Source organism: Condylura cristata, unplaced genomic scaffold (assembly GCF_000260355.1).
Source record: "Condylura cristata isolate star-nosed mole 26May11 unplaced genomic scaffold, ConCri1.0 scaffold00011, whole genome shotgun sequence".
Taxonomy (NCBI): Eukaryota; Metazoa; Chordata; class Mammalia; order Eulipotyphla; family Talpidae; genus Condylura; species Condylura cristata.
The window spans coordinates 21,349,001-21,360,284 of NW_004567112.1; the positions used below are offsets into that span (position 1 = coordinate 21,349,001).

At 38.8% G+C, this 11,284-nt stretch overlaps 1 protein-coding gene across 1 annotated transcript in view; it reads right to left on the reverse strand.

Annotated features, from left to right (window-relative positions):
- Nucleotides 1-10,577, reverse strand: part of ENTPD1 (ectonucleoside triphosphate diphosphohydrolase 1) — a 70,427-nt gene extending 59,850 nt beyond the window's left edge. The window contains exon 1 of the mRNA XM_004681030.2: nucleotides 10,502-10,577. Coding sequence (XP_004681087.2) covers nucleotides 10,502-10,517 — 16 coding nt within the window. The 5' untranslated portion in view covers nucleotides 10,518-10,577. The remainder of the gene's footprint in view (nucleotides 1-10,501) is intronic.
- Nucleotides 10,578-11,284: the final 707 nt, after the last annotated feature.

An 11,284-nucleotide genomic window follows, 5' to 3' on the forward strand; every position in this document is an offset into this window, starting at 1 on the left:
ACTACAATTTTACATGAGGGATTACCATATTACTTAAATGAAGAGATGAATGTTATGTCTTAAAAGTTTTATATCTTAAAAACAACATTTTATTCTGGTAAGCAGTCTGGCAGTTCCTCAAATGGACAAAAATAGACATATGATTCAGCAAATTTAGGCATATATCAAAGGCAAATTAAGATCATGGGTAAATAAATAAAAGAAAAATTTTTAAAAAAAAGACAAAGGGTTTATAAGAAAGAATACTAACAGAGACATAACAACTAAGCAGATGCAGAAATAAGACCTTATTAATGCCAATAAAAATAAAAGTTTTGCAAGAAAAAAAACAACTAAGGTACAAGTAACACATACCAAGACATACTAAAATAAGCACTAGATATTGACTTGACAAAACAATTGTAATGCTACTTTATAAAGATGGTGTAGAGTGCAACCTGGATGGGATGTGAGAAAGCAGCATATTCGGCTACCACAATAAGCAACAGATAACATCTGAATGAACAGTGTAAGCGCACCTACCAGAAGAAATCCTAACAGAGTAAAAGTGAAGATGGAATAATAGGAGTTAAGAGTGGGGGAAAGACATAAAGTGGTGGGATTAGTCACAGCCCTTTGATAAGACTTCTTAAACTTGACTTTACATTATATATATGTATTACTTTGATTTAAAAAATTAATGTTGGTGGGCCCTCCCTGGTGGCGCAGCGGGTTAAAGCACAGCACTAAGAAGCTTTAAGCCACTTGTGCTTGAGTTCGATCCCCGCCTGCCCCGGAGGTGACCACATAGCAGACCTCTCCTGACCCGCCCGCTGCTCCCCTCAGCAGTGTACTTCGTCGATCTGCCTGTTCTGCTCCCCACTCTGTCTCTGGTGAAGCCTCTCGCCGCCCCTGAACCTCTGGCCTGTACCCCAGTTCTGTATGTATAAATAAATAAATCTTTAAAAAAAAAAAAAAATTAATGTTGGTTTTTAAAAAGAAAAAATAATTCAACAGTCCATCAAATAAAAATCCTGAACTCACTGAACTAGGAAAGATCAACCAAGATCTATTATTTGGTTTCCTCACAACCCCTCATGGAGTTTTTCTGAGCTGGGAAACTTCATTTACCAGGTAGATACAGGTGAATCACTGCCAGTTGTACCAGGTTCATATTCTAAGAGTTTAACAATTTCCAGTTTTGCAAAAGCATGTTCTTTTAAATTCAAGATATATCTTCAAGTTTCATTCTTATTTTTTACTTACTCTGTTATTTCAAATTCAGGTGTATTTCTTTTTATTTTAGTTTTTTCTGGGTTATTCATATGTTCATATTCATATGTCTATGGATTGGAAGGTTTAATATTGTTAAGATGGCAATATTATCCAAATAGATTTACATACTTGATACAATCACCATCAAATTCCACCTGACTTCTTTGCAGAAATTGACAGGCTGATCTTAAAATTTGTATGGAAATTCAAAGGATTCATCATAGTCCAAACATCTTGAAAAAAAGGAAACAAAATGGAAGAACTTTCACTTCCTGATTTTAAAATATACTACAAAAATAAGTAAATAAAATGTACTACAAAGTTGTAGTAATCAAGACTGTGCAAAACTGATATAAGGACAGATATCCAGATCTGTAATTGAATTGAAAATCCAGAAGTAAATCTTCACACATTTATAGTCTATTGATTCTCATCAAAATTCAAAAAACTTATTGCTGCAAAGACATCTTTGAGAAAGTCAAGAGACAATTCACGGAATTGGAGAAAATTTTGCAAACCTAATAAGGGACTTATATCTAGAATATATAAATAACTTTCGTAATTCAATAAATAAAAAATAAAATGGGTAAAGGATTTGAATAAACATTTCTCCAAAGAAGACATATAAATGCCTATTAATCAAATGCAAAATCATTATCCATCAAGGAAATGCAAATCATAATCATGAGCTATTACTTCATACTCATTAGTATGGCTATAATCAAAGATAGGTAGTAACAAACATTACCAAGGATGTGGAGAAATTAGAACCATCATATATGCTGGTGGGAATGTAGAGCAATTCAGCTTTTGGTAAGCAGTCTGGCAGTTCCTCAAATGGACAAAAATAGACATATGATTCAGCAAATTTAGGCATATATCAAAGGCAAATTAAGATCATGGGTCCACACAAACCTTGCAGATGCATGTTCATAGCAACATATTCATAATGCCCAAAAGTAAAAACACTCCCAACAGCCATCAACTGATGAGTGGATAAATAAAATGTGGTCTATCCACATTTTATTGATATGAAATATTGATATGAAAGATCAGAATAGACAGGAAATAGACTGGTATTTTTTCATGGCTGGTAGGAAGAAGGGTCTGTTTGGGAGGAAATAAATGGTAGTGATTACTAACAGATTCAGGATTTCTTTCTGAGGAGATGAAATATGTTGTGGTTATGCTTGCACAATTCTGTGGATATACTGAAAAAGCAATGAATTGTAGACGGTAAGTAGGTGAATTGTATATAATGTGAATGATATCTCAAAATAATAATATCAATAACTACCATTTTCAACACTTACAAGAGATGTTAGGCAAGACACCCAACAATTCATTCTTTGTTTTCTCATCATTACCACTTTATAGGGTTATTTGAGAACTGAATTAACATCTGTCAGTTGATTAAAATAGCATGAGACCCAATAATCACTATAAATCTATAGATTAACTGATGTTATCACCTCTTTTATTTACCAAAAACTTGTTGCATCAGTTTTCTATGGCCACCATAACGAATTCTCACCCATCTGGTAGTCTAAAACATTTACTCTTTTACAGTTCTGGAGACCTGAAGCCTAAAATCAGTTCACTGAATTGGAGTCAAGGTGTGTGGAAATGGCCGCACTCCTTTCCCTTCTCTAGAGCTGCATTCCCTGCCTCCTTGGCCAGTGGCGCCTTCCTCCATGTTCAAAGCCAGCAGTACAACATCTTGTGACCACTGAACTCATATTGCCTTCTTCTGTGTCCAATCTCCCCCTCCCATCCTCTTATAATGAAACACTTGTAATTGGATTTAGACCCCCAACTGGATAATTTTCCCACTTTAAGATACTTAATTTAATGACATCTGCAATATACTTTTTTTCACTTAAGAGTCCTAATTTCCATGGAGTAAGATTTGTAATGTTTGCAATCCATTGTAGTTACTGAATAAAAGAGGAAAATGGAAGTAAAACTATGGAAAAGCCATTATGATTATTTCTAAGTCCACCAAAATAAAACAATAAAAGAAGACATTAAGCCAAAGATGGTATCAACAACAATTAGCTTAAATTAGAAAATAAGAATACTGCACAATTAATTTCTATTTACCAACCATTGTTCACTGAAAACTTCAGGTCCTCCCTACCCTATTTTTTCAATGTACTGTCTAAACAATTATTTAATTAATTTAATTAATACTGATAACACATAACTTCACATGTTGAATCTGTAATCACTTGAGCAGTACCATTCCAACTGTATGATGCAGAGATTTTCACCCTCACCTCCCAAAAAATCATGCCAATCAGACCACCTCCCGGCACTGATATCCTGGGGCCTGCCACGTTATTTAGGAGGAAAAGGCTTGATCATTTTCATTCACACCCATTCCACACTAAAATTGGCTCTGTTATCTAAGATGCCAGCCGAAAACTTTACCTAGTCTTCCTTTCTCTGTATTTACCTATCTTTTTCATGATTTCACTAATTACTCCTCTGCATCTTCTTTACCTCCCTTTTACAGTCCTAACTCTCATCACCCCTGCTTTCTAACAAGCCACAATAAAAAAGTGGTTCACTTCTCATCTTTTTCTGAGCTGCAATTCCCATAGGTATCAATAAAAGTGCACAAAGTAAGTCATAAATACTACAATTTTACATGAGGGATTACCATATTACTTAAATGAAGAGATGAATGTTATGTCTTAAAAGTTTTATATCTTAAAAACAACATTTTATTCACAAGTGTTGATAGATTTATTTTAAAAAATCATTGTAAGCTTAGATGCAAATAAACCTCAGAAGTGAAAAAGCCATGTTTGCTAATTATTTTGCTAGAACATTAATTTAAAGTAATAGTTTAGACAAAAAAATAACTTGGAAGATAAAAATTATTATTCTTGGTTAAAGAGGCAATTAAATGCAGTATCAAATCACTTAAAACTACAACCCTACAGAAAAAAAATGTTTTGGATCTATTCACAATTATATGTCTCTGTATTAAAAAAAAACAAAAACACTAAGGGTAGATTCAGAAAGACTGTTGCAAACATGACAGGAAGACTTAAATATATTTATTATATGAAGAACCTACATACCTTTAAAACCTAAGTTCCAAAAAAAAATAAGCAGGCATAGGGTGTAAATAGTGTTTAAAATAAGATTATGAAACAATATATGTTTATTTAAAAGAAAAACAGAATTGTCAGGGATGTAGTGAAACAGGAGCTGCATGAGGGAACACATAGGAATATGGCCATAGTAATCAAGAACTTTAAAAAGTTGTAAATTTTGGGCCCTCCCTAGTGGCGCAGCGGGTTAAAGCACTGCACTAAGAAGCTAAAGCCACTTCCACATGAGTTCGATCCCCGCCTGCCCCGGAGGTGATCCACATGGCGTGGCAAACCTCTCCTGACCCGCCCGCTGCTCCTCTCAGCAGTGTACTTCATCTATCTGCCTGTTCTGCTTCCTGCTCTGTGTGTGGTGAATCCTCTCACCATCCCTGAACCTCTGACCTGTACCCAGCTCTGTATCCATAAATAAATAAATCTTTAAAAAAAAAAGTTGTAAATTTTAATGAAGTAATTATACTTCTGGAAGTCTGTCCTTAACATGAAACCCTAGATGTGGAAAAACCACACAGACACTCATTAGAAATGGAGAAGACATTATTGTACAATAACTGGGGAGCTGGTAAATAAGCTATGTGAATAAAAATCATGCCACCTCCCTGGTGGCGCAAAGCATTAAGTCTCAGCACTGTGAAGCTGCATTATGGACTGAGGCACAAGTTCCATCAGGAAGCTGACCCACATGGCCGGCATCCCTCTCCTGTCTCGCCAGCTGCTCCCCTCAGCAGTGTACTTCCTCAGCCGGCCTGTTCTGCTCCCCACTCTGTCTCTGGTGAATCCTCTCACAACCCCCACCCCACCCCTGCCACCACTGGCCTGCACCTGAGTTCTTGTATGCATGCATAAATAAATCTTTTTTTTTTAATCATGCTAGCAAAAATTATGCTCCAAGGCAAGAAATAATTGTTTCACTGCTACACTAAAAGCCCAACGATACAGTTTAATGACCACAGTGCTATTTCATAATGTTTCAAGTCCTACTCAAGTAAATGCTGTAAAAGAGGAGCAACACAGGCCTGTTAAAAAGAACTAAAAGGAAATGCACCAAAACAGTGATTATTTTTTCTCTCTCCCCCAATCTACAGAAGCATGGTTTCTTCAGTGGGCATGTGCCACACTACTTACACCTGCACATCCTTCCTATGAATCAAAAGGGAGACCTCTCTTGTCCCTGAGTCTCTAAATTGATTTGGCATTCTAGCACAAAAACTGCAGGTTGGAGGCATGTCACACAGACTCTCCTCTGGCTTCTTTTCTCCAACAACTTCTTTTTTCCGCACAACTCCCTCCACTTTCCAAACCTAAAGAAATCCCTTCAATTCTGCACTCATTTTCCTCCTTTGCACCTGGGACCATGCCCACCGCCTTCCTGCAGAGTGGAGACGGTGTTCTGGCCGTGGTGCTCCTGGCCTCAGAGCCTTAAGTCCCTGCTGTCTCCAGTGCCCTAGCCTGGCACTCCCAGCACCAGCAAAAGCCCCTGGAGGCAACCAACTGTCCTGCAACTCGGACTGGCAGCAGGAAGAGAGGACAGCTTAGGGAAACTTAGAGTCTCGGAGAAAAGGTGGGAGAGATTTACTATATCAACACAGAGGGCCTCTGTGTGTATGACTACTTGTGTGTGATAAAGATTCAGATTTATTTCTTACATGGAAAATTTTACTGAATGAACAAAGCATGAATAAGGCTTCCTATAGTTGATTAATGACTCAAAGTGGTAGTTTGTGCTTGTGGGGGAGGGTTGACATTGGGGAAGGAAGGGTTTGGTCATTTAGGAACAAATAAGCCAGAGACAAAGGCACACAATGACCCTTTAACATTGCTGGTCAAAGTGTGGCCCATGGAGGGGCAGTATTACCTGCCCCTGCAGCCTTATTAGAAATACAGCATCTCAGGCCCATCCCAGAGCCATTGGATCAGAATCTGCATTTTAACAGAATCCCCAAGGATAGGCTTGCAGGTTAAAGTTTGAGAATGCACATATACACAAGCACACAAACACACACATACAACAACAACAACAAAGCTAGTGCCTTCACTGTTCGGCACTTGCATCAAACCACCAACATGTTTTATGATTGTTCACCCTCAGTTTTGGCCTCCCCCCAACATGTTTCAGGGAAAGGAGGTCACAAAGAATAGGCCCTATGTGGTTTTCCCTTGGCCTTAAATGGTGCAGAGCCCAGCACCATTCAGCTGGTGGCAGGTAGAATTAAGTACTAACATCACCAATCTCTAGTGATGCAGAAGCACCCAAAAGAGAACACAAGGGAGGAAATACTCTTTAAATGTGGTTTAGCCAAGTGTAAGTGAAGTCAGTCACAGCCTTCTGTAAAGAACTTTATCCACATGTCCCTAATGACCATGCAGGAAAATCATTATTAAGGAAATTGCTTAATAGAATGTTAGTGTGTAAAATTTTGAGTATCTACATGACTGATAATCCCAAAGTTAAGGCTAAATTTTGGGCTTTACCTTAATCTCTAGGAGGGACACATGACTAGGCTTTCTGCTTGAAGTTGGAAAGGTGAAAGAACTTTTTAACGCATAAATCTAGGCTGTAAATTAGTAGTAGTGATGATGATGATGATGATGATGATGATGATGATGATGATGATAAATCTAGGCTGTAGTTTTGGTAAAGGAAAAAGAAAAGTTCTTTTTTGCTAGGTGTAGGCACTAGGCTCTTCTCATCTTTCTAGGCCCAACTGAAGTGCCCCATCTTCTGAGGTTTCCAAGAAATCACTTCTTGTTCTGTTGTTCACAACATTTTCTTTAGACATCTACATCTCTTCTATTACCTCTCTTAGGGAGGTAAGAGAACTTATTCATTAGGAATCCTGACTCTGCAGCCTACTTATTGGGTTTTATTCGTTTTTTGTTTTTTGGGGTTTGGTTGAGGTAACCAAAGATAAAATTTATTAGCCTTTTAAAGCTGAAATACTCTGTCTTCTCCTATTACTGTGTGACCTTAGCCAAGTGATTTCCTACCAGAACTGTAAAATGTCTAAACTTACAGGTTTGTTGTGAAGAATGCATGAGATAATTCATATAAAATTTAGCTATTATTATTTCATTTCACAGAGTCTGGCTTCAGTTAGTGTTGGTTATGTCTATGTCTGCCTTCCTTGCTAGACCCTGAACAAACTGTTTATATCCCAAGCATCTGGCATAGACTTACAAATGGTAGACACACAATAATATTTGTCAAGTTGGTTTGAAGGTATGCCAGGAAGAGGAAAGGGAGGGAGCTGGAAACAATTTAATGTACTTTATTTTTACCCAGGGCCAACCTCTGTAGTATTTGTTTTTCTCCTATTAACAGATTGCTTTAAAAAGGGGTGGGAGGATGAAGTTAAGGAGACACTATTTCTGGAAACAGATTTTTGTCCAGGGATGGCATGATTGTTCTTCAAGGCAACTGAAACCTCCAATTGACCTCTGGCTGAGGGGGAGAGTGGTACCCTGATATGGGGTCACATCAATTCTGAAAATCATCCATTTAGAAAGAATGCAATTTTTTTTTCAGTGTATTCACAAATTAATCTCTTTATAACTTGCACACAGTTGCTGTGTGTCCCAGCAGGGAAACTCTACTGCAAGATATTTTAAAACAGCTTCCTGACTCTTGGATAAATATCCAATAAAATAATAATACATAACTTACTAAATATTTATTGCATGTCTGTTGTGTGCTAGACATTGGCCTATTCACCAGCTCAAAGGAGAATAAAAAATTACAGTGGAGGAGAGAGGGTGGGGTGAATGCAGAGTGCAGGAATGTGAGCAAGAATGACAGGCAAAACCTTAGGTCTAAGTGACGAGACATCATAGAAGCATCCAAGGTAGGTCCTAATCTAAGGCTTAAAGTGTTGCAGAAGGTTTAAAAGGAGGGGTAACGATCAAGATGATGCTCAAAATAATGACATTTATTGAACACAGCAGGAGCTGCTGCTGTTTAAAGGTCAAATTGGTGGTATATATCTGAAGAAGTATGATCCTATACCTCTGAATCATAAACATTGTTTATAAGCAATTAAAATAAATACATATCACAGGGCCACCCAAAACCTAGCTGAGAGGGACAAACGTAATAATAAGAAGAAAATAAAGAGCAGCAGGGCTCAACCTTCAAGAAAACCCCATCCCCTGGTTGGCTTAACGGCTCCTTTTCGCAACCCCAGCCAGGAAGGTGCTTTGGGATTCTTTTGCTTGTGAAGCGATAAAATTCTTTTCTGCCTTACCAAACCTTGTTATTATATTAACTGGTTTACAATCACCTGACGGCAGACGATCTTGGGGTCAGTGACAGAATTTTGTAGAGTCCCTCATTTAGTCCTACAATGCTATCAGATAAATGTTATTATTATTTTCTTTATTGTATAGATGAGGAATGTGAGTGGTAAATGGTAGAGTTGCAATTCAAAACTACACAGCTTGGCTCCAGGCTAAAAAGGAAGGACAGAGCCAGACAGGCCTTCAAGGCAGAAGCAAGCACCTTGCAATGATCTGGTAGGGAGGAAAGGACTAAAGTTTCCTGGGGAACTGAAAATGGCAGCGAGGACAGAAATTCAGAATGTTTGGGCTTGCTCTGCAGATTAAAAGGGACACTAGATGCAGAGGATTTCTCGTTCGTTCTGGACTTCTGGTTACCAGTTGTATGACTGCTGTCACCTCATCCCACCTGACCAATGTCTTTCCTTTTTGTAAAAGGCAGTCTCCACAAACCTGGACTCCACCATAGAGTGGCCATGATGGTCAAAATGTACATGCACTTGACAGCAAAGCACAGTTCCTTCCCAGACTTGAGGTTTTATCAGCAGCATTTCCCTAATCCCTTCAAGGGTTTGCAAACCCAGAATCAATGATATCAGGGCAAAAGCCCTTGGAGAACAGCAACAGTGTGGGGGAATAAATAGACCCTCGAGCCCTGTGTCCAATTACCTACAACAGAATTCACCACTCACTATGTGACCCCAGGAATTCACCACTTATTATGTGACCCCAGGAATTCATCACCACTTGCTATGTGATGTCTCACTATCTCAACTCCTTCAACTGCAAAATGGGGATGATAATGACAGCAGCTTCCTTCATATGGTTAACGTGAGGAATGAATAACTTGTACATTATGCTTAGAACAGCTCCCAGCACACAGCAAACAGCAAACATTAATGATTATCATTAATATCATCATTAAGAAATCTGCTGGCTACTGATCTGATTCTGCTGTGTTCTATGTGACAAAAAATAAAAGTATAAGATCATGGAAATTAAAGATAGGAAAAGGTTTGCCACCCTAACCGATCATACAGCTACCAAGAGTTTTCCCTGCTCTCATCGGCTGCCAAGCAGCTGGCACAAGGTCCTGGCAGAAAATGCCCAAAAGAGGTAAAAGACAGAGAATGTACATCTGTGTAAGCCAGGCCCCTCTTGTAGTTTCAGTCAAAATCTAAATATAGTCAGTCAGATATGCCTTGCTTTTTAAAGATAAAACCATTCTTTGTTCCTTCACCCACTTTCTTCCCTCCCCTACATACATACATGCCGCTTCCTGCCCGCCCCCCCAACATCCCTAGAGACTTTCAGTCTTTTGTATGGTACACTGTGGGATGGTGTTGTGATAGCCTCTGCCTCATTAACTTACTGTCTAACTCCAAGGCAGAGAAACCTCTGCTAAATTCACAAAAGGAAAGCTACAGAAATTCCAGAACAAAAAAATCTACATACAGAGCCCAGCATCTTGAGGCAAACAAGCAGAGGTACAGACCCAAAGCAAGATGACTCTGGACTGTAAATGAGTCAGCTGCCTCTAAACTGCAAGTGGACCTAAGAAGTCATTTGCCTAGAAAAAAAACCTAAGCAGACTGGTAATGAATATTCATGAGCCCTTCCAGCTTACTCAAGAGTCACTCCTGACTACAATCCCAGCTTTGCTTACTTAAAGTTTCCCAAAGTTCTTTCTCTGCCACCTCTCAAAAAGGAGCTGGTAGGAAAGTTCATTTAAGGCTTTTTGCTCTTCTCTTTCAAGAAGATGCTTTTGATCTGGGCTCTTGGTTTGTTGGGATTTTTTTTTTTCCTTTTTTTGGTTTTAAGGTTTCAGATCAAATCAGTTTCGCTCTTACCCTCTATCTCTTCCATAACTGGCAGCTTTTGTTTTCTTCTTCTTTGCTCTTTTTTTCCCCAGCCTCTGCTTGCTGTGGCCGGTCTCAGTGAGAGAGGTATTCAAGGAACAGAGATATAACAGACCCTGGGCTCGTGGGAGGGGCTACATTAAGCCAGTCCCTTTTCGGGAGGAACCTCAAGCTTTAAGTCTTTTTCATTGACTATAAAGGACAACTTGGCAGGAAAGTCCAGCCTGCTAACTTCCCTGAAGCCAAGGAAGGCTTCCCCAGAGGGTAACTTTTTTGTATTGTTCTTTCCCCCCTCCACACGCTCCACAATTCACATACATATTTTTTCATTCCACACTGGATATGTTTCTCCTGTCCAATTTAATCTCCATAGAGTTTCACAGAGCTTGGAGGAGACAATACCACATGGTAGCGAAGCAATCTGTCACATTTTAAAGGGAAACTGCTGTTTTTCTTTAAAAGTACTTTTTAAAATATGCAATAATATTTATAGGGTATATTCTAATCTCTCTTCTCTGTTACAGAAATTCATTTTCCCACTTGAAAAATATATCTTGGCTACAAGGAAAAAAGCTTACTTACTAAAATTTGGAAGAGAAACATGTTGTTGTTGTTGTTTTAAAGATTTATTTATTTGTGCATACAGAACTGGGGTACAGGCCAGAGGCTCAGGGGTGGCGAGAGGCTTCACCAGAGACAGAGTGGGGAGCAGAACAGGCAGATCAACGAAGTACACTGCTGATGGGAGCAGCGGGCGGGTCAGGAGAGGTCTGC